Source organism: Pelodiscus sinensis, chromosome 3 (assembly GCF_049634645.1).
Source record: "Pelodiscus sinensis isolate JC-2024 chromosome 3, ASM4963464v1, whole genome shotgun sequence".
NCBI lineage: Eukaryota > Metazoa > Chordata > Testudines > Trionychidae > Pelodiscus > Pelodiscus sinensis.
In genome coordinates, this window is record NC_134713.1 from 1,947,617 (window position 1) to 1,969,526 (window position 21,910).

Consider the following 21,910-nt stretch of genomic DNA (forward strand, 5'->3'; position numbering starts at 1 on the left):
TTTGCAAGGTCTCAGTTTTCTGGGTCCTAGTGGCACCCCCCCCCCAGTCTGGCACCTGAGGCGGCCGCCTCAGTTTGCCTCACGGCCAGGCCAGCCCTGTGCTGAGCACTGTATTCGGGTCCTCCGACCGGCGTGGCCACGGGCTAGCTTGCTTGCAAATGGGGCCGGCGCTCCAGGTGGCCTTGCTGGCCAACGGCAGAGCCAAGGGGGAGGAAGGAGGAGGAGCAAGGGCCAGTAGGCACCTGGCTGCCGGGGCGCAACGCTGCAGGGCTGGCTCTGCCAGTAGGGGGCGCTCCGGCACGCTGAGCCAGTGCATTCCCTGCAGACCTAGAGAAAGGAGAAACCCCCTATAGCCCCACGGGTCTCTTCTCGCCAGGGCTCCCTGTTCCTTACGGTTCCCTAACTCCTCACACCGTGCTGGGCAAACGCAAACCAACGAGGCAAGGGCAGCGGAGCCCGATGATAAAGGCACCCCTCCCCCAGCTTCCTGGGCGGGGGGGTTCTCTTCCCTTTAGTGGCCCCCTTGGGCTGGGGGGGTCCATGGCCTCTCCCAGCTAGTAGCTCCCACGCTCTCCTCTGTTTGCTTCCCAGACTCATCGGCACCTTCCGCATGGTCCTGCAGAAGGTGGTGGAGGAAGGGCAGCTGGAGGTGACGGACACTTTGATCGACGACAATAACGCCGCCGTCCGGGTAGGTGACCCCAGCGGCCCCTCTCCGCCCTGCAGAGGGTGCGGGCGGGACCACTGCCCCCGGCTGGCTTAGCTGCTTTGGTCAGAGCGTGGCCCTCGGGGGCCCACCGGGGCGCCACCCCGCGGCAGCTTTCCCCTGTGGGTCTTCGCTGACCTCTCGCCCAGGCTCAGGATCGAGGGGTGTGAAGCGAGGGGGGGTCTCTACACTGAGCCAGCGGGGGGATTCCCGCCAAGGGGAGACGCCCCGGGGCTAGCGCTCATCCTCCCGGTGAGCAACGGGCCGAAAACCAGCTGAAACGGCACCCCAGCGCCAAGTGCACCACCCCGTTTCTGGGCTCCGTTCTGATCACCCTAATGCCTGGTAGGGGGTAGCGGAGGGAGAGAATCAGCCAGCAGGGAGCGAGACTGACCCGGGTGCACACACATCCCGGGACGCTGCCCGTCCCACGCACGGTCCTGGCGAAACACGAGTGAGTCCAGCCCCAGGGCCTGCCTCCTGCCCCGGCCCCGCCTAGTTGCGTATTGCCCGGCTGGTAGACACACTCAGGCAGTGCGAATCGCGCAGTGCGAGTGTCTCTACCAGCCAGGCAGTTTGCAACTACGTCCTGATAATACAAAAACTCACCTTGTTAGAAAATACCAGACGTTTCTATGTCCGGTGTTTTCTCAATTTGTTTCCCGGACAGAACCCTCAAATACCGGACTGTCCGGTTCAAAACCGGACACCTGGCGACCCTAGCACGAGCTGAACGCCCCGCGGTGCGCTCAGCGCCGGCGTCCGCAGGGGGCAATTTCCCTGGCCCGCGCTACACGGGGGTCGAGCGAGATGCTCCGAGGGTCCCTTCTGGGCTTGGCACGGTGGAATCCACCTCCCCTCCAGCAGGCTGGGTTCAGCGGCTGAGCCTGGCTTTGGGTTTTGTTCCAGACCAGCGTCTCCATAGAGATCAGGTACCAAGCCCTGGATGGGGCCGTGGGCGCCTGGAGCGACGGGGAATTCCTGGACAGTCCTAGCTCCCGGCTGGAGAGCGACAGCGCCTTCGAGACAGACAGCCTGCTCCCCGGGCACCGGCAGGGCCCTGCGGCGCCGCCCGGCAAGCCCGGCTCCAGCCTGCTGTCGGCGGAGAGGCACTTCCGGAGGTAATGTGCAAAGATCGCGGCCCCGGGCGCTGCCTGGCGTGGGCGGCAACCTCCCACGTGTGGCCGTGGCGGGGGAACGCGAGGCCACATTCGTAGCGCCGCCATCTTCCCGCAAAGCTGGATCCCAGGGCATTGTTGCAGCCAGGGATCCACCAGGCTAGGCCGGCGTGCAGGTGGGTGCATGGCGGGACCCGGTTGCAGCCGCTTCTCTTCTGCCTCGAAACTCAGGCCAAAAAACAAAGCCTCTCAAACACAGGAGAAAAATTAGCCTGACAGACTCATTTCCTGGTTCCCGGGCCAAGCTCCGCCCCCTGTGACGAAGGCTCCGCCCCCTTGAATAAAACAGGTTGCCCGTTCTGCTTCAGTGCCATCCTGTTCCCGGGTCCATGGAGAGCTGGCTCCTGAGACGCCGGCTACCGGCCAGCCAGGAGGGGAACCCAGCACTGGCCAACAGACGCTGCACTTCTAGCTCGCCGCAACCGCAGGGCGAAGCGGGAGGGGACACGGGCGGCCTTCGCTGCCCCCACGCGGCAACCGCTGGCCAACGCAGGCGTGTCCCGGGAACATCCCCCTGGTGCAGCGTGGGGCCTGGCTAGGGACCGGCCATCAGCACTCGTGCTGGGGTCTGGTGCGCCCAGGCACACGCAGCCGGGAGAGCAGCTCGGGCGGGTCGCTGAGCACAGGTTAGCAACGGGCCGCTGTCGCTGGGGAAGCCCCACAGACCGGCCGTCCCAGGCATGGCCCTGGGGGCACTGAGCATCCAAGCTAACCTGTGAGGGAGGCTTGTCCTGTGCCCGGGAGGGGGGGATGCAAATGGCACCAAATACAGCTGGGGGAGGCTGGCTGGCGGTCAGGCCTCCTCAGATTGGCTGGGATTGTAATCCTTGGAGTTTACAGGGCCCCTTGAGTGTCCAAGGGCCCCCAGCACTACACTGGCAATGTACGGCACCACGGGCAGGCAGCCACCTCTGGGGTGGAGCTGGCAGCTGGATTATAGCACCCTGGGCAGGCAGCCACCTCTGGGGCGGGCGCTGGCCGCTGGCTTGTAGCACCACGGGCAGGCAGCCACCTCTGGGGTGGAGCTGGCAGCTGGATTATAGCACCATGGGCAGGCAGCCACCTCTGGGGTGGAGCTGGCAGCTGGATTATAGCACCCTGGGCAGGCAGCCACCTCTGGGGTGGAGCTAGCAGCTGGATTATAGCACCACGGACAGGCAGCCACCTCTGGGGCGGGCACTGGCCATTGGATTATAGCACCCTGGGCAGGCAGCCACCTCTGGGGTGGAGCTGGCAGCTGGATTATAGCACCCTGGGCAGGCAGCCACCTCTGGGGTGGAGCTGGCCGCTGGATTATAGCACCCTAGGCAGGCAGCCACCTCTGGGGTGGAGCTGGCAGCTGGATTATAGCACCACGGACAGGCAGCCACCTCTGGGGCGGGCACTGGCCATTGGATTATAGCACCCTGGGCAGGCAGCCACCTCTGGGGTGGAGCTGGAATCTGGATTATAGCACCATGGGCAGGCAGCCACCTCTGGGGTGGAGGTGGCAGCTGGATTATAGCACCACGGACAGGCAGACACCTCTGGGGTGGAGCTGGCCGCTGGATTATAGCACCACGGGCAGGCAGCCACCTCTGGGGTGGAGCTGGCAGCTGGATTATAGCACCCTGGGCAGGCAGCCACCTCTGGGGTGGAGCTGGCAGCTGGATTATAGCACCATGGGCAGGCAGCCACCTCTGGGGCGGGCGCTGGCCGCTGGGTTGTAGCACCACGGGCAGGCAGCCACCTCTGGGGCGGGCACTGGCCGCTGGGTTGTAGCACCACGGGCAGGCAGCCACCTCTGGGGCGGGCGCTGGCCACTGGGTTGTAGCACCACGGGCAGGCAGCCCCCTCTGGGGCGAGCGCTGGCCACTGGGTTGTAGCACCACGGGCAGGCAGCCACCTCTGGGGCGGGCGCTGGCCGCTGGGTTGTAGCACCACAGGCAGGCAGCCACCTCTGGGGCGGGCGCTGGCTGCTGGGTTATAGCACCACGGGCAGAGAGCCACCTCTGGGGCGGGCGCTGGCCGCTGGATTATAGCACCACGGGCAGAGAGCCACCTCTGGGGCGGGCGCTGGCCGCTGGGTTGTAGCACCCTGGGCAGGCAGCCACCTCTGGGGTGGAGCTGGCAGCTGGATTATAGCACCATGGGCAGGCAGCCACCTCTGGGGTGGAGCTGGCAGCTGGATTATAGCACCATGGGCAGGCAGCCACCTCTGGGGCGGGCACTGGCCGCTGGGTTGTAGCACCACGGGCAGGCAGCCACCTCTGGGGCGGGCGCTGGCCACTGGGTTGTAGCACCACGGGCAGGCAGCCACCTCTGGGGCGAGCGCTGGCCACTGGGTTATAGCACCACGTGCAGGCAGCCCCCTCTGGGGCGGGCGCTGGCCGCTGGGTTGTAGCACCACGGGCAGGCAGCCACCTCTGGGGCGGGCGCTGGCCGCTGGGTTGTAGCACCACGGGCAGGCAGCCACCTCTGGGGCGGGCGCTGGCCGCTGGGTTGTAGCACCACGGGCAGGCAGCCACCTCTGGGGCGGGCGCTGGCCGCTGGGTTGTAGCACCACGGGCAGGCAGCCACCTCTGGGGCGGGCGCTGGCCGCTGGGTTGTAGCACCACGGGCAGGCAGCCACCTCTGGGGCGGGCGCTGGCCGCTGGGTTGTAGCACCACGGGCAGGCAGCCACCTCTGGGGCGGGCGCTGGCCACTGGGTTATAGCACCACGTGCAGGCAGCCCCCTCTGGGGCGGGCGCTGGCCGCTGGGTTGTAGCACCACGGGCAGGCAGCCACCTCTGGGGCGGGCGCTGGCCGCTGGGTTGTAGCACCACGGGCAGGCAGCCACCTCTGGGGCGGGCGCTGGCCGCTGAGTTATAGCACCACAGGCAGGCAGCCACCTCTGGGGCGGGCGCTGGCCGCTGGGTTATAGCACCACGGGCAGGCAGCCACCTCTGGGCTGGGCGCTAGCCGCTGGGTTATAGCACCACGGGCAGGCAGCCACCTCTGGGGCGTGCGCTGGCCGCTGGGTTATAGCACCACGGGCAGGCAGCCACTTCTGGGGCGGGCGCTGGCCGCTGGGTTATAGCACCACGGGCAGGCAGCCACCTCTGGGGCGGGCGCTGGCCGCTGGGTTATAGCACCACGGGCAGGCAGCCACCTCTGGGGCGTGCGCTGGCCGCTGGGTTATAGCACCACGGGCAGGCAGCCACCTCTGGGGCGGGCGCTGGCCGCTGGGTTATAGCACCACGGGCAGGCAGCCACTTCTGGGGCGGGCGCTAGCCGCTGGGTTATAGCACCACGGGCAGGCAGCCACTTCTGGGGCGGGCGCTGGCCGCTGGGTTATAGCACCACGGGCAGGCAGCCACCTCTGGGGCGGGCGCTGGCCGCTGGGTTATAGCACCACGGGCAGGCAGCCACCTCTGGGCTGGGCGCTAGCCGCTGGGTTATAGCACCACGGGCAGGCAGCCACCTCTGGGGCGGGCGCTGGCCGCTGGGTTATAGCACCACGGGCAGGCAGCCACCTCTGGGGTGGAGCTGGCCGCTGGGTTATAGCACCACAGGCAGGCAGCCACCTCTGGGGTGGGCGCTGGCTGCTGGGTTATAGCACCGTGCCGATTCTGCGCCGGTCCGGCCGGGGTCAACGCCTCAGCCGGCGGGTTGACCTCCCAGAGCAGGAGCAGGCCCGAGGCATTGGCAGGAGCCGTCTCTTCCTGGAGCAGGGGTGGGGGGGGGGGCCCGTCTGGGCAAGGCAAGCCCCGGCCCTGGCCCAGGCTCTGGCACTTCGGCTCCTCCCCACAGAACCAAGCTCCGCCCACCCCCAGCCTGATCCCTGCAGCCGGGGAGTGTCAGCAGTTTTGAAAGGCCCGGAATAGCTTGGAGGCAGGGGGCGTGGGTTGCCTCCACACCCCCCTCCCTGACCCCAGTGCAGCTCCAGGGAGCCTCAGCCTGGAGCCTCCCATCTTTCCCAAGGGCACGTGGCGCGGCGCATCTCCCGAGCAACCCGGCGCTGTCCCGCGCCAGACGGACCCCGGGCCAGCTCTGCTGTGGAACGGCGTCCGGCTGGGAGGCGTCCCAGCCGTGTCCTTCCCTGCCACGGCCTTCCCAAAGCTCTCCCCTTCTGCAGCGAGGGGCAGGCGGACGTCTCCCCCGGGGCTCACCGAGCCAGCCACGCTCTGCGCGTAGGCTGCCTCGTGTTCCTCTGTTTGTCTCCGGCGTGGCCGCTCGAGGAGGAAATCTGCCTTCCTAGCAGAGTGCGGGCGGGGAGGCGGCTCCCAGGGGCTCCGAATTGCTCTAGCAAGCAGCTGATTTACTCTGAGAATTGGGCCGTATCCTGTGGATTTCCACTCTAATTGAAAGCATAGATCACTGCTCCTGCCTGGCTTGTGAGACGATGATGCTAATGGATGGAAGGGAGACTTTGCCTGTCCTCTGCGCACATTGTGGATCAGTGGCTGGGGGATTAGTCACCTGCATTGCTGATTTATAATCCCTGCAAACGCAGGTTCCAATCCTGCAACAAAACCAACACCCATTTCCACCCTATAAGCACAGGCAGCCATGTAACTCCCACTAGACCATGACTGCGTCTACATCAGCATCCTGCCTGCTCCCTAGGAACTGTAAAGACGCCCGGGAAGGCATCTAAAATTTCCCGTCTGTCTTCAGTGTTCCGTATCTTTGCTGTGAGCTGTTTGGCTCCACCCCAGAGCTGTCTGCATTTTGATGGTGCTGAATGCAAGTCGCTCCCTGCTCTGACAGCTCCAAAATCTCATACAGACGTGTCTACACTACTCAGTTATTTCAAAATAACATTGGACTTAATAAACTCCTGATTTTACAAAATGAAACTAGCATGTCCATACGACAGGGCCCCCTCGACATGAGTCCGAGGCAGCTCCGCGAATGTGGACGCGCTGCCTTGGCTTAGCGCCCCGGGAAGCCCTGGGGAGTAAGTAGTTGGAGTGACTCTGGGGAGTAGATGGTTCGAAAGAGCAGCACCGGCACGTCCACGTGACGGCTATTTCGAAATAACTATTTCAAAGTTAACGTCATGCCCTGAGAAAAGCCGGCATGCAGATTTTGAAATAAGCAGCCTGTTATTTCGAAATAACGGGCTTGGTCGTGTGGGTGCTCCGCTTATACGTTCAACCGAAGGGAGGTTATTTCAAAATAATGCCCGCATGTAGACCAGGGCATAAAATTTGTCTTCGGTGATCCCCATTCGGAGATCAGGAAAATGCCCTCCAGCGAGCCACCTGCGGCTTTGAATGCTGAGTCCTGGGGAGTCGCTGATGCCCGGGACCCCTCCGATCAGGCCCGGGACCCCTCCGATCAGGCCCAGGCTCTGTGGATGAAACAGGAGCATTTTAGCCCTCTCCTGTTTTTTTCCTGATCACAGCTAGTGCTGGAGGTGGGCTGGGCTTTCCCTGCCCATGTGAAGGGGTGAAGAAAGAAGAGCCAGCTAGCAAACTGCCCATCATGGGTGGCTCGCGTGGCACTGGCCCTGAGAGAGGAAGTGTCCCGACCACACTGAAGGTGGAAAATTCCAACCTGTCTCCCTTACACTCTCTGCTAACCAGCTGCCCTGGCCCACCCCAGAAGTGGCTGCATTTCAACGGGGGCAGAGTCTGATAAGTCTTTGGGGTCCGAGGTGCCTGCGTGAATGGGGACGTGAAAGGGAAACTGAGGCAAAAATCCCAGGCAGGTGGGGGGCGGGGAGTCGTCCGATGCGCCCCCTAGTGGCTGAGCATGGCAGTGAGACTTGGGATGGCAATACGGGGCAGCTGTCCGTGCGAGCTGCCCCGTCGTGGCCCACCTGTACCCCAGCTACCCAGTGGCTACCCCCACGGGGCCTGCTGCCCTCGCTGGGTAAGCCGAGGGTTGGAAGCAGCCGGCCGACGGTCACCGCCTTGCTGCTCCCAGGGCCGAAGACGCCGAGTTGTATTACCACAGCGAGGACGAGCTGCTGGGCGAGGCGGACACCCTGAGCCAGGGCTCTCTCAACACAAGGTACCGGGCCAGGCTGGGCCTGCGCCCTCCGCTTGCAGTGTGCTGTGCCGTGCCGTGCATGGTGTGTCCTGACCTGGCGCCTTCGCCCGCCGCCTGGCACAACATCCGCCCCCATCGCAGACCCTGCCCTGGTGGACCCGCTCAGGGCTAACAGAGGACAGGGTATGGGAGGGGGTCTCTGAAGCGGCACATCCTTCCAGCCACCTGCCCTGGTCCCAGAGCAGCCCGGGACAGCTGGTGGCGGAGGGGCGGCCTGTGTGGAGGGTTCTGCCTGGCTCTGGATGGGAACGCCTGTTCTCCAGCTGGCTGCACAACAAAGAGGCCACGGCCTCCGCAAGTCATGACGGGATCTCCCCGCTGGCTCAGCGGGGGTGCACCGTGGCCGCACAGCCTGGGAGAAGCCATCCCCCCACACGCTGCACCTGGCCTCTGGGTAAAGCGCTGTGCTCTCCACGGCGTATTCCCTCTGGGGAGCGTATGGGAAGACGGTTCCTAGTCGTGCTCAGGGACGGCAGTGCTGTGGGCCCGATTCTAACCATGGGAACCCCTCGGGAATCGCGGCTCCTCCTCTGCCCCGTCCCTGGGATGTTTTAAGCTGCACCTCTGCTCCGGGCTAGGATGGCTGAATCTGCTGGCTGGCTAAGGCGGCGCTTCCCAGCCTTTCGGGGCTCCTGCAGCCGTGTTGGGGGCTGACGTGGCTTGCGTACCCCCAAGTTTTGCCTCCCTTAAAACCGACTTTCTCCTTTTTCTAATGATAAAACCCTTTGAACGGAGGACAGATCTTGTCCTTACGTGTCAGCGAATAGTTCACAGAACAATACGCCCGAGTCATTGTCCGGATTAAATGCTAGTTTGTACTGACTTCACTGCTGCTTTCTGTGTGTCCTGTTGTAAAACTAGGCCACTCTCTGGAGGACTTGATACATATACCTTTGATTGAGAGTCGCTGAGCCAAGATACTCTTTGGACCCCCTCCCATTCCCCCTATATCTGGTTGCCTCACAATCCTTAGTGTACGTATCCTCACAACACCCGTGGGAGGCAGGGCAGGGCTGTTATCCCCATGCTGCATGTGGGAAACTGAGGCACGGGGTGGCTAAGTGACCTGCCCAGGGCCATTAGGAGAATGTGGCAAAGCAAGGGCTTGCCCCCGTAGATCCCAAATACAAGGTTAGAGCCCCAGTTGCTCAGGAGTGGCAGAAGGGCCTCGATTTGGTTCTCGTATGTTTTCTGGAGCAAATCAGGAGTGAGTCTCCGAAGCCTGTGGAGTGTAGCCCAGTGTAAACGGGAGGAGACGCCGGCCTTTGACAGATGGAACGAGCTCCCCGTATGCACAAGGACGGGGGCAGTTCCAACAGCACCTGCCAGAACTGGTCACGAGAGAAGAGGTGTCTCCCTGGGTGAAGCTGCCGACAAGAGATGCTGGTGCTGATATTCTGTCCCTACGTGGGCACTGTCTCCATGTGCCACGTCGGACATGTTACTCAGGGCTTGTCTAGACGTGGAATTACTCCGTGATGCCCTTCCTCCAAAGTACCTTAGTCTGCTTTGCAAGAGGGTTAAACTAAACGGGGCCAAGGCCTTCTCCTTCTGTCCATACAGGGAGCGGGTCCAGCAGAACCGCTCCACTTTAAATCCACACCCAGACTTGCAGGAGAAGAACTTCTGAGCACAGTTGTACCCTCAGGATCTCTGCACCTTCGTTCCCATCCGTACAATGGGGGCAATAAAAGCATGACAGGTGTGGAGAAAGTGAAGAAGGAAAGTGATGTACTTGTTCCCATAACACAAGAACGAGCGGGCACCATTTGAAGTTGTTAAACAGCAGGTTTAAAACAAACCAAAGGAAGTTTTTCTTCACTCAGCGCATAGTTAACCTGTGGAACTCCTTGCCGGAGGATGTAGTGAAGACTAGGACTTTAACAGGGTTCCAAAAAGAGCGAGATAGATTCATGGAGGTTAGGTTCAGCAATGGCTACTTGCCAGGATGGGCAGGGGCACAACCCTGTTCTCTGGGTGTCCCTGACCGTCTGATGCCAGAAGCTGAGATTGGGTGATGGGAGTGGATCACTTGAAATTGCCCCGTTCCCTTCATTCCTTCCAAAGCACCTGGCATTGGCCACTGTGGGCAAGCAGGACTCTGGATGAACCATTGCCCTGAGCCAGGCTGGCCGTTCTTTGGTTCATGGGTGGAGACCAGATGTCATGGTCCAGGGCATGTTTTTCATGGCTGGGAATTTGGTAGGATCCTATTTATTAGTAACACTGGTTGCCTCCGTCGGGATCGGTGGAGTCCTGCCTGGATACAAAGCTGGCATCCGCATCTGCAGGAATGAGCCGCCGACAGGCGCATCTACGGCTGCAGATACCGGCGGATATCTGCGGACTTGCAGAGCTCGAAGGACCAGCCCCTGGGCACAAACATCCCATCACACCCAGGCCTCGCGCACAGTCTGCCCTCCTGAGGTTTCTCCCATGGCTTCAGCCACCCTGAATGGGCGGTAGGTGGAGATAGGCATTCTTCTTCTCCCGTCCTGGTGAGAGGAAGAATGCTCCAGGGGTTATGGGGCTAGCCCTATGGGTCAAGTCCCTGTCCTGCCATAGACTCCCTTTGTGCCTCAGTTTCCCTTCTGTGCAACGGGGATCATAGCATGCTGGGGTGGGGCTGTGGGGATTTAGGACTATGTGGTGTTCAGGGACTGGAACAATGGGGCCAGGAGGAGGATTTTGGCTAATGTAGCTCCATCAACAGAGCTTGCAGCAGAAATTATATGATTTTTTTTGCCCGTCTATTTCTGAATGGCTTGTTCCCGCCCCCTCCCCTGTCCGGGCAGGGAGCATGTGGGCTGGGCACTTTGGCTCTGCCCAAGGTAGATATGGTGTAGTGGTGCAGGCCGGTGGCAGACTCAGAAGAGATGCGGCTGCCTCTGTGCAAAACCGGGCTGCATTTCGAGCTCCATGCACAGACGCCCGGGCTCCTGCTTTTCCCTTGAAGCAGCGAGTTCTGCAGGTTCGGCTAGGGTCTGTGCTCCCAGGGGCAGTCGCTGTTGCAGGAGGCACTGGTGGTGGAGGGAAAGGCAGCTTCTGGGTAGCACATGGCTGCAAGGGGGGCCTTTGGGTGTCAGGACACAGCTCTACCTAGCCAAAGGGCTGCTCGGTTCTATTCTCTCCAGGCTTTCAGCGCACGATCCTCACCGTGGTACCCCAGTGCCCTCCAGTGGTACCTTCCAGGCTAACATGCCTCCCCCTCGGAGACCTGCCAATGTGACCCTCCCTCTCCACTAGCTGGTGCTCCAAAGCCCTGGTACCTTGTCCCTGAACGTCTTGCTTGCTAGTGCAAGCAGCCAGCGGCTAGCAGGGCGGGTGCAGAAGGGGCTTTTCCAGTCCGTACGCAGCCCAGGACTTAGTTCTCCAGCCAGGGCAGGTGCCCCACCCAGCCCAGGGGACCCAGAACAGAGCCGAGGCAAGGAGCCGGGCTGTCTCTCAAGGCAGGAGGCAGCACACAGGGAGGAGGCAAAATTTGCAAACGGTCCCAAACGGCTCAGGCGCGTTAAGCACAAAGTAGACGGTGAAGAGCTTCCAAAAGATCCCACCGACCTAGGGGACTGGGCAGCCGAGTGGCCAGTGAATGTTACTGCTGGGAAATGCAAAGGAATGCACCTTGGAACCCAGAATCCCAACTCTCCGTGCAAAACGGTGGGGACTAAATTAGCTGTCGCCACTCCAGAGAGATCTGGGAGTCGCCGGGGGTAGTTCTCGGAAAACAACCCCTCCCTGGGCAGTGGCCGTCACAAAAGCCAGCAGAATGTTAGGAGCCACTAAGAAAGGGGTAGCAGGTTTAAAACTAATACAAGAAAGTTCTTCACACAGCGTGTAGTCAACCTGTGGAACTCCTTGCCAGAGGAGGCTGTGAAGGCTAGGACTATAACACAGAAGCTAGATAATTTCATGGAGGTTAGGTCCATAAAAGGCTATTAGCCAGGGGATAAAATGGTGTCCCTGGCCTCTGTTTGTCAGAGGCTGGAGAGGGATGGCAGGAGACAAATCGCTTGATCATTGTCTTCGGTCCACCCTCTCTGGGGCACCTGGTGCTGGCCACTGTCGGCAGACAGGATCCTGGGCTAGATGGACCTTTGGTCTGACCCAGTACGGCCGTTCTTATATTCTTATGTTCTTAAGAAAGGGGTGGGTGTGACGTAGTGGGGGTAATTGCTGGGCTGTGGTGACCTCTGCTGTCTGGAGCAAGACCCAGCAGGGAAAACCTCAGTATGCAAAGGTGACGCCAAACCTGTTGAACCAGACACCCCCCATGGAGAGGGACAAAGGAAGGGGGCCTGAGGCATCCTAGCCCAGCTCTGTGACCAGATTACATCTGTGCTGTGCTGTATCCTGGAGAGGCAGTAAACTTCCTCTATTCCACCGGCTGGTGCAGTCTGTTTGTGCCATTTCGGGGTGCAGGAGACGGGGGACCCCCAACGCGCCGTCACAGTGGGTAAAACAGAAAAATCACATTGCCTGGATATAAACCCATGCTACACCCACACCTTGAATCCTGCATGCAGATGTGGCCACCTCTTCTCAAAAAAGATCTCTTGGCATTGGAAAAGGGCCAGGGAAGGGCAACAAAAATGAGGAGGGGTTTGAAACGGGGGCTGTTTGAAGAGAGATTAATAAAACTGGGACTTTTCAGCTTAGGGAAGAGGAGATGGAGGGGGGATAGGACAGAGGTCTATAAAACCGTGACTGGCGAGGAGACAGGGAGTAAGGCATAGTTATTTATTTGTGTCCATAATGTAAGAAGTAGGGACTCCCCCAATGAAATGAATAGGGAGCAGGTTTAAAACAAACCAAAGGAAGTTTTTCTTCATGCAGCGCACAGTCAACCTGTGGAACTCCTCGCCAGAGGATGTTGTGAAGACCAGGACTTTAACAGGATTCAAAGAAGAGCCAGATACATTCATAGAGGACAGGTCCATTGACTAGGAAGAGTAGGAATGGTGTCCCTAGGCTTTGTTTGCCAGAGGCTGGGAATGGGTGACAGGAGAGGGATCACTTGAGGACCCTGGGCTGGAGGGGAGCGTGCCATCCCTGCTGTGCTTCCTTTCCCCCACTGGAGCAAAGAGAGCAGCGTGGAGGCCCTGGGGCGCCTGGACTGTACTCCAGGCTCCACCGCTGGCCTGCTGCATTGGGCAAGTTACTGCCCTGCCCTGTGCCTCAGTTTCCCCGTTCTGCTCTGTGAGCAGAGCTCTGCGCTGTCGCGCTGAAAAGCACCGAGCATGGTTATTCAAGGCCTCAGCTCCAGGGCTGGCTTGGTCCGTCTCCTCCCTCCGCTGTTTTAACTCCGGAGGGCTTGCGTTTGGGGGCATTGCTGGCCATAGCACGGGTGCCGTTGGTGGCTCGGGAGGCTACGAGCCACAGGGAGCCGGGGGAAGGAAGAGACGGGCCATCTGAGGAAGGAGGAAGCCTTTGTACCACAAAACCGAGTTCCCCACAAATAAGAGAGAGCAGCCTTGCCCAGATGTGCGCTTTGGGGTTTTTTGACCCACCTTAGTTGTATCACAGCAAATCGCCGGCCCCTGCTCCCAGGGGCAATTACTCATGTACCTGACTTTCCCCTTGGGCGTGGGGCTGGAGCGGCTGGAGGAATGTTTTCGGGTGGCAAACTGCCAGTGTCAGTCTTCGATTTGCAGTGCTTGTGTTTGTGTTGGGAGGAAGCGAGCCCCCTTCCAGAGGCCTGAAAAAGAGTTACGAATCTCCTTGGTAATCATGAACCCACCAGGGCTCCTTCTAATTGATTCCATCCTTGTGTGGAATAAATTTTGTTATGTGCACTGACACAGGTGTGGATGTGCACCACCTGCTGCCAACTCTGCTAATCGCCTAAATCTCTCCCCGGGGGGGGGGGGGGACACCCAAGTGCTCAGCATACAGGGAACACTGCCTATCCTGGCGTTTTCAGCCCAGCTGACCTGAGCCAGATTTACTAGGGATTCCCTCTTTCTTGTTGGGCTCACAACCGGTTTGCAGGTGTTGCTGCTCCCTGGCGTGTGTTTTACCCAGAATGCTCTGCAGAGCTGGGAGGACGCATCAAGGTTTCAGGGGGTTGCCCGTTTGCATGGAGTTCTTTCCCTCTCTCTGTGTGCTGCGTTCACAGACCTTTCCTAGTCCAAGACGTGCCTCCCATTCCCAAGTGATGCCTATAAAAGAGAGAGACTCGCCATGGCTGACTCTTTGTCATTGTCTTTTCATACCCCTGTAATGCCCCAGCCTGGGAGAAGATGCCGAAGAGGAGAATGCTGGGTAAATACTTGTGTGGCTGTGCGGGGGAAGGACTGATAGGGTCGCCAGATGGTTTAACGAAAAATACTGAACACTCCCCCGCCCCCCACAAAAAAAAACCAGGAAAAAATTCTGTCAAGGAAAAAAAGGGGGGGGAGACCGAAGTTGTTGAACAAAAAAAAAAAAGGGTGCTGTGCCTTTAAATGACCCTGCGCTCCTCACTCCCCTACCATATCTGCCCCGCCGGGCTTCCATCGGAGGGAAACAGAAAATACCGGACATTTCACATGTCACATTTCACATGTCCGGTATTTTCTGGGGTTTTTTACCAGATGGGGGTGCAAATAATGGACAGTCTGAGTGAAAACTGGACACCTGGCAACCCTAAGGGCCTACTGCGCCCGACGCGTAGACCTCTCTCTCCCAAGCAGTGTCCCGGCCACGCTGAGCGTGTCCCTCTCTGCCCGTAGTGAAGACTGAGCCGGGATGTCAAAGCCGCGAGGGCTGCAGGCCAGCCGGGGCCTAGACAGCAGAACCCGATCGCTGTCGGCCTTTAAAAATTCATGGGGGGCCTGGCGCTCCGGAGCCGAATGCAATCCGGGCGGAGTGAATTATTGATGGGCCCGTTTCTTCGGCTGGGCGGATGCAGCCAGCGCTGGGGGCAGCCAGCCACGACTGCGCTCCAGGGAGCCAAGCGTCAATCCATCCTGCGCCTACCTACGGGTCGCTGTCCCCGGTGCCCCTCCTCCCCCCACATGTGTGCGCATCTGTCAGTATTTAGATGGGGGTTTAGAGCGGGGGTGGGGAAACGTTTTGGGGCCGGGGGCCGCTGATCCCCAGAAAAATCGGTCGGGGGCTGCACACACGTGAAAAGGAAAAAAAAACCCAAAATCTCTCTGAGGTGGCCCAAGTGAGAAGCAGAAAGACACTCCCCACATTCCCCTCACACACCAGAGTCTGGGGGGGCCAGACTAGTAGATTTTGTCTTTCAGTCACGCAGTGGGGCAGGAGGGGGGCTGGAGCGCCAGTGCGGGCTCCCCAATGCTGGGGAGGGGGGCCCTGAGCCTCAGGGGCCGGATCCAGGTGAGCCGAGGGCCGCATCCGGCCTCCGGGCCCTAGATCCCCCACCCCTGCGTTAGCCCCAACTTCTGAGGTAAATAGGGCCTGGTTCCTTGCCCCAGCCTGTGGGCACAGGTTTGTACTCGCTATTTCACACCCGTGCGGGTTGCATCTCCTTTTCGCTCCCCGGCTGTGACGCCCAGCTGGGCTAGCGAAGGCAAACACTGTCCTGGTGCCCAGACTAGGCGCGCCCCAGCCCCCCAAATCCTCAATTTCCGCGCACACAGCGCAGCCTGGACCAGTTCACCCCTCTGAGCAATTGCCTGTTTTGCACATGCACAGCTGGAGCATGGAGTTCCCATATGAGGCGAGATTCAAAAGGCGGGGACTTTTCAGCTTAGAAAAGAGGAGACAAAGAGGGGATAGGACAGAGGTCGATACAGTCATGACTGGTGTGGACAAAGTGAATAAGGACAAGTATTGACTTGTTCTCATCACGTAAGAATGAGGGGTCATTCAATGAAATGAATAGGCAGAAGGTTTAAAACAAACCAAAGGAAGTTTTTCTTCACTCAGCACATAGTTAACCTGTGGAACTCCTCGCCAGAGGATGTGGTGAAGACTGGGACTTTAACAGGGTTCAAAAAAGAGCTAGATATTTAATGAAGGTTAGGTACGTCAATGGCTATTAGGATGGGTAGGAATGGTGTCCCTAGCCTCTGTTTGTCTGGAAATGGATGACAGGGGAGAGATCACATGAGGATTCCCGGTTCTGTTTCCTCCCTCCAGGGCACCTGGCATTGGCCACTGTGGGCAGACAGGACCCTGGGCCAGATGGGCCTTTGCTTTGACCCAGTCTGGCTGCTTTTATTCTTAGTTAAGATGGAGCTTTGGGAAGCAGAGCCCCCAGGTCGGTGTCCTGTACATCTCGGCTCCTTCCCAGATTCCTCCACATCTTTGAGCCTGTCACTGAGTTAGTTGCCCAGGCTGCTCGTTGCCCTGGAAGAAGAGCTGGTCTCTGGCCTGACGGGGGAAGAGATGGGAGAAGTAGAGGGCTGGTGGGCGCGCCACAGAACCGAGTCTCTGGAAGCATCTCGCCGTAATACCAGGCACCGCTGGGCAGCTGTGATCAGGCTGCTCCCAGACTCGACCCGGGCGAGAGGCCAGGGGTCAGGAGACGCGGCTTCCGTTCCCTGCGTGCCCCCTGGGAGACGTGGCACCCGTCCCTGCAGGCCTGAAGATCATTGCAGGGCAGGGATCTTCTAATCTGCAGCCCCTCTCTGCCCCCCGGCCACCAAGCGGGATGCAGTTGGGGGCTGGGCCATTCCTGAGCCCTAGTGAATTGGGGAGGGGGCTGCAGATGGGCCCCGAGGCCGGTTAGGCTGGGGGCTTTGCGGGTGTGCTCTGTGAGGCAGACGCACTGAGGGTGTCCCCCACCCCAGCAGAGGTCGCACCACGGTCCCAGACCGGTTTGTCTGTGGGCCCGGTTGGAGACATAGCCAAAGAGTGAACCATCCAGTGGGGACACAGGCCGGGCAGCCCAGCCCAAGGGGTTTCAATGATCAGTTGCAAAAAAAAGCAAATATGATTCTAGGTTGTATCAACAGGTGTGTTGTAAGCAAAACTCGTGAAGTCATTCTGCCGCTCTACTCTGCACTAGTTAGGCCTCAGCTGGAGTACTGTGTCCAGTTCTGGGCGCCACATTTCAAGAAAGATGTGGAGAAATTGGAAAGGGTGCAGAGAAGAGCGACAAGAATGATTAAAGGTTTAGAGAACATGACCTATGAAGCCAGGCTTCATGAACTGGGCTTGTTTAGTTTGGAAAAAAGAAGATTAAGGGGGGACATGAGAGCGGTTTTCAAATATCTAAAAGGGTGTCACAAGGAGGAAGGAGAAAATTTGTTCCTCTTGGTTTCTGAGGACAGGACAAGGAGTAATGGGCTTAAAGTGCAGCAGGGGAGGTTTAGATTGGACATTAGGAAAAAATTCCTAACTGTCAGGGTGGTCAAATATTGGAATAAATTGCCAAGGGAGGTGGTGGAATCTCCCTCTCTGGAGATATTTAAGAACAGGTTAGATAGACATCTGTCAGGGATGGTGTAGACGGAGCTTGGTCCTGCCTTGAGGGCGGGGGGCTGGACTCGATGACCTCTGAGGTCCCTTCCAGTCCTATGATTCTATGATTCTGTGATCAGCGCTACATGGGATGGATTGGGTTCAGCCGCTGGGAATCAAGTCTTTCTAGTATATCCCAGTAACCCATGTATACTGGGCCAGTCCACCCAAGCAAGACAGGGCCACGCAGTCGAGGGTTTAAAGGGATGCTTAGTAGACCGATAGAAAAATTGTCACTTTTACCACTGGGAAAGGCCAACGCGACAATATCTCAAACTCTCGGGAAAATGGATCTGTGTTGGCAGGATTGTGTTTGGAAAAAACTGGGGACTAAAATCATTAAGAAAGGGCGAAAGTGGCCATCTGAGCCAAAGAATAACTGGTCCCGGCAATCTCTTCTCCAGGGATTGGTCTCCACTGATTGAGCGAGTATCCTGTACAAACGCGATTTGGGAGGTATCATGGCATAGGGAGTCACAACCCATCTCACACGGGAGGCATTCATTATAGAAACAGCAATAAATAATTGAAACAAAAAAGCCAGTTTCTACACAGCATGGCTACGTCTAGACTGGCATGCTTTCCCGCAAATGCTTTTAACGGAAAAGTTGGCACTTTTTGCGGAAAAGCGTCCGTGCCAATCTAGACGCGGTTTTGCGCAAGAAAGCCCCGATCGCCATTTTCGCCATCAGGGCTTTTTTGTGCAAAACAATACCGCGTTGTCTACACTGGCCCTCTTGCATAAAAGCATTTGCTCAAGAGGGCTTTTGCCCGAATAGGAGCAGCATAGCATTTCCGCAAGAAGCACTGATTTCAGACAGTAGGAAGTCAGTGCTCTTGCGGAAATTCAAGCGGCCAGTATAGACAGCTGGCAAGCTTTTCCGCAAAAGCAGCTGCTGTTGCGGAAAAACTTGCCAGTTTAGACGCAGCTCATAAGTCCTAGTTTTGTCTGTATTATTAACCAGGGAACACCCTACCTATAACACTGTAGAGCACATAGAGAGATCTGTGGCTGGGTAATGTGATTACAAGTAAACATATTACAAGGGACAATATTGTAGATGTCTTGCCAAGAGCAGATCTGAACTAGCCAGGGCAGATCCCATTCAGTCAGCTCCTGGGATCTTTCTTCGGGATAATGCTTTTCTTGCTGGTAGCAAGATGCTCTTAAATCTGACTGTGATTTTTTGCTCTCTCTCTTTTTTGCACCTAACTCAGCAAAATGTCTGAAATGAGGAATAAGCCCAATGATGGATACAAGACAGTAGCAAGGTACCACAAGCCTGGAGGGTGTGTGTGTGGTGTGTGTGTGTGTGTGCAGTTTTGCAGGAGGGTTTTCTCTCTAATCCCACCCATCTTGCTCCCATGCACCACCTGTTCCACAGTCCTGTGATCCTTCGAACCCATGTGACTCTGCGTAGAAATATACTGATGGTGTCAGTAGTGGGATATGGCTAAACCTGAGTACAGGCCTGGCTTGTCTGCTTTGCAGCCCCTGGCCAAGGAGCTGACGTCCATGGCCCCTGTGTCCTTGGTTTCAAAGCTACCATCTTCGTCCTCCCTTTGGCATTCTCTGCAGAAGCCCCAGAACTGACTGAACAGACTTTGAGATTAGATTTTCCCTCTAAAGGGCTGTTGCTGCAGTGCTCTCCGTGTCCTGGGGATAAAACACGGTGAATCCAGGGCCTTGTCCAGCAACAGGAAAATCACACACATGCTCAGCTCTAAAAGGGAGCCATGGGGTGGGGAGAGAGGCACGAAGCTCCTATTTGGAGTTTCCATTCTGTGCGCAACTCCGGCCGTTCCAAACTTTCGGATTGGACAAGGGGATCCTCGGAAGTGGCCGGTGAAATGCAAATTGGGGCGCGTTTTGATTTGGAGCCACTGAAAGGCACTTTGCCCTGTAACTCAGCGGGGGGAGGGGCGAGACTAGAAAAGTCAAACGGGAATGGAGTGGAACGTCGCCCCCTTTCCACGGGGTCAGAACGAAACGGGTGGGCGTTCAGTGATGAGACGGGCAAAACGCCTTTCGGGGGGGGGGTCGGCACCTCCTCCGGAGCAGGGAACCGTCCGGCTGGGGCTTTGCAGCCCTGGGCCTCGTCCCCTTGCCTTGTGGGTGCTGGGGAGGGCAGCGTGGGCTGGTTGGCCTGGCTCTGCCCTCGCGCTCACGCCATCCCTGGTGTTTCCCCTGCACAGCAATGCGCATGGAGACCCCAGGTACCCGGCCCGTGCCCGGCAGGCGGCGTGTGGTTGGCGTGGCGGCTGTGGCACGTGGCATGGTGTGACTTTGGAAATGCTCGCACACAGCACTCCACGTCCCCTCCCCCCACTTCTCCGAAGGGGGCGGGGCTTCCTTCCGCTCCCTTCCTTCCCCCACCTCAGAAGGGGAGGGGCTTCCTCCTCCCCACTTGCCCTGGAGGGGCGGGGCTTCCTTGCCTGTCTGGCACACCCCTCCCCACTGGATCCGGGCCCGGGGGGGGCTGCAGGTCTCTGCCTTGCTCGCTCAGGGCCTGTGGGCCGGCGCATGCCCTTGCGGTGGGGTTTGCAGTGGCGTGCCGGAGGTGCATGAGCTCCGGGGGCGCATGGGGCGAGTGCTGGGGGGTCTTGCCGCCGAGCGGCTCGTGTCTGAATAGACTGATCTTTCTGATTTCAGAGCTAAGGGGAAAGAGAAAAAGCACCTCAGTTTACCATTCAGGTACCCTGACCCCCCCCCAACTCCCTGCTAGCAGGGGTCAGCGCCCCCTCCCCGACCTCTGCTCCCCATCCTCAGGACAGCTCGGCCCGGCGCTCTCTTCCCCACATTTCCGATTGGCTGGAAACCTTTCTCCTTCCGGATGGGAAGGGCCTGAACACAGGGTCTGTGCGTGGCCAGACCCTGGGATCTTTAGCAGGGCCCAGGGCCTATGGACCCAGGTTCCCAGCTGGCCTGTGGAGAATCACGGCAAAGCAGAAGATGCCCAAATTAGGGAGCCCCCCGCCACCATGTTCTCTTGCACCTCGCTCCTTGTTCGATAGCACAGGGTAGCCGTGGCTACAGAATCAACCCGGGCATGGCCACGGACCACGTATTCTGGCCCCACCAGGAGCACATTGGCCAACGCAGGGAAGAATTGCGAGGGACAGTCAGACCTGCCCAGGGTGCAAGTGTCACCCATGAAATCGCGGCATGCCACCAGCAAGCCACACGGGGCCACTGCCACCCAGCTGAGCACACTCCATAGCCCACCTTACCAGCACATCAGGGCACACACAGCGGCACGGGAGAGCGTGCTGCCGGGCACCGTGGGGCTCCGAGTCCCGCCCAGGGACACAACAGCCCAACACAAATGCTGCATCACTCCTCCACCTGGCAGCCCCTTTCGTGGCTCACCAGCAGGGCACGTCCCCTCACCCCTCAGTAGTGAAAGTGTATAATGCTACCGCTTGAGCTAAAGGAGAAACTCCATTGGCTGCCAGCAGTAGTAGGTTGTTATCCACTAGGAGAACTGGCTGCTAGAGAGGGACGCAGCACATTTAAATTATTTGCTCACATGCATGTGCACATACACACACACCCATGTTCCTGCTGATTTTTCCATCCATGTGCCTAATAAATGTTATTGCGTGCACGTGAATGTGCACCACCAGCAGAAACAAAACCTGGCTGTGGGCGCTCTGCTAACCATCTGGGTGGCATTTGCCTCTCTCCTGAGCAGCCGCACAACTTACAGGGAACACTAAGACGCACACACCCGGACAGAGAGAAATGAATCACCAAATCAGTGCCATACATGGGAACGTAACTGACTCTCTGCTATCCTGGGGACTAGAACCGCTGAACTGTGATCACAGCACAACCCTCTGAGTCCTGCAAGCAAATGCAGGATTATGTTTAACCTGCGCAGGCCCAGAAAGCAAGCCCTGCAATCCAGTGTGTATATATATGGCATATATGCATACGTCTGCGTTGCCACAGTCTGGCGTGTGTATGTATATATGTTCGGGTTTGTGTTCTCGTTTCTCTGCTGTTCCCTTGTGTCTGATGAAAACGTGTCCAGATATATATACACACGCAGAAGGGCCTGGAATCAGGGTGGCGGATACGCTAGGCAGGGGGAGGCGTTGCCCCGCCCACGCTCCGCCCCCAGAACGCCTGCTGTAGGCGTACGGAGGTGGAGGGTTGCTGCCCCCGAGCGCCTGCCCTCCCCAATGCTCTGGAGCTGGGGAGACTGGGGCTGCCTGCCCTCCTCCTTCCTCGTGGTGCGAGAGGGTGGGGCCTGGGTAAAAGGGGAGGGGCTGGGAGTGGGGCAGGGGGCTTGCACCCCCCAGCCCTACCTTCACCCACCGCCCATAGGCCTGCCCACAGCCCACAGAAGTCAGTGCAAAGAGGCTCATCAGCTTTGGCTCCCACCTCAACCTCCCCCGCCCCCCGGTGTGGAGTTAATGTCAGTTAATGAAAATCCATGGGTCAAATTCCCCACTGGCGCAAGTCCCCACAGAGCTCAGGAGGCTGGTGGAGCCTCCCTCCCGTCGTCCGTCCTTCCACCAGGCAAAGAGCCACGGGTCGGTGGGCTGCGGCAGGAGGTGCAACGGTGCTGCCAGGTGGGCGGG

General features: G+C 58.9%; 1 protein-coding gene across 4 annotated transcripts in view; it reads left to right on the top strand.

Moving 5' to 3' along the window:
* The first annotated feature begins 604 nt into the window (after positions 1 to 604).
* The window catches only part of OTOF (otoferlin), a 94,219-nt gene continuing 72,913 nt past the window's right edge, over positions 605 to 21,910 (top strand). For all 4 annotated transcript variants that reach the window (XM_075925974.1, XM_075925972.1, XM_075925973.1 and 1 more), the window contains exons 1-2: positions 605 to 691; positions 1,616 to 1,827. In XM_075925974.1, the coding sequence (XP_075782089.1) occupies positions 611 to 691; positions 1,616 to 1,827 (293 nt within the window). In that variant the 5' untranslated portion in view covers positions 605 to 610. The remainder of the gene's footprint in view (positions 692 to 1,615; positions 1,828 to 21,910) is intronic.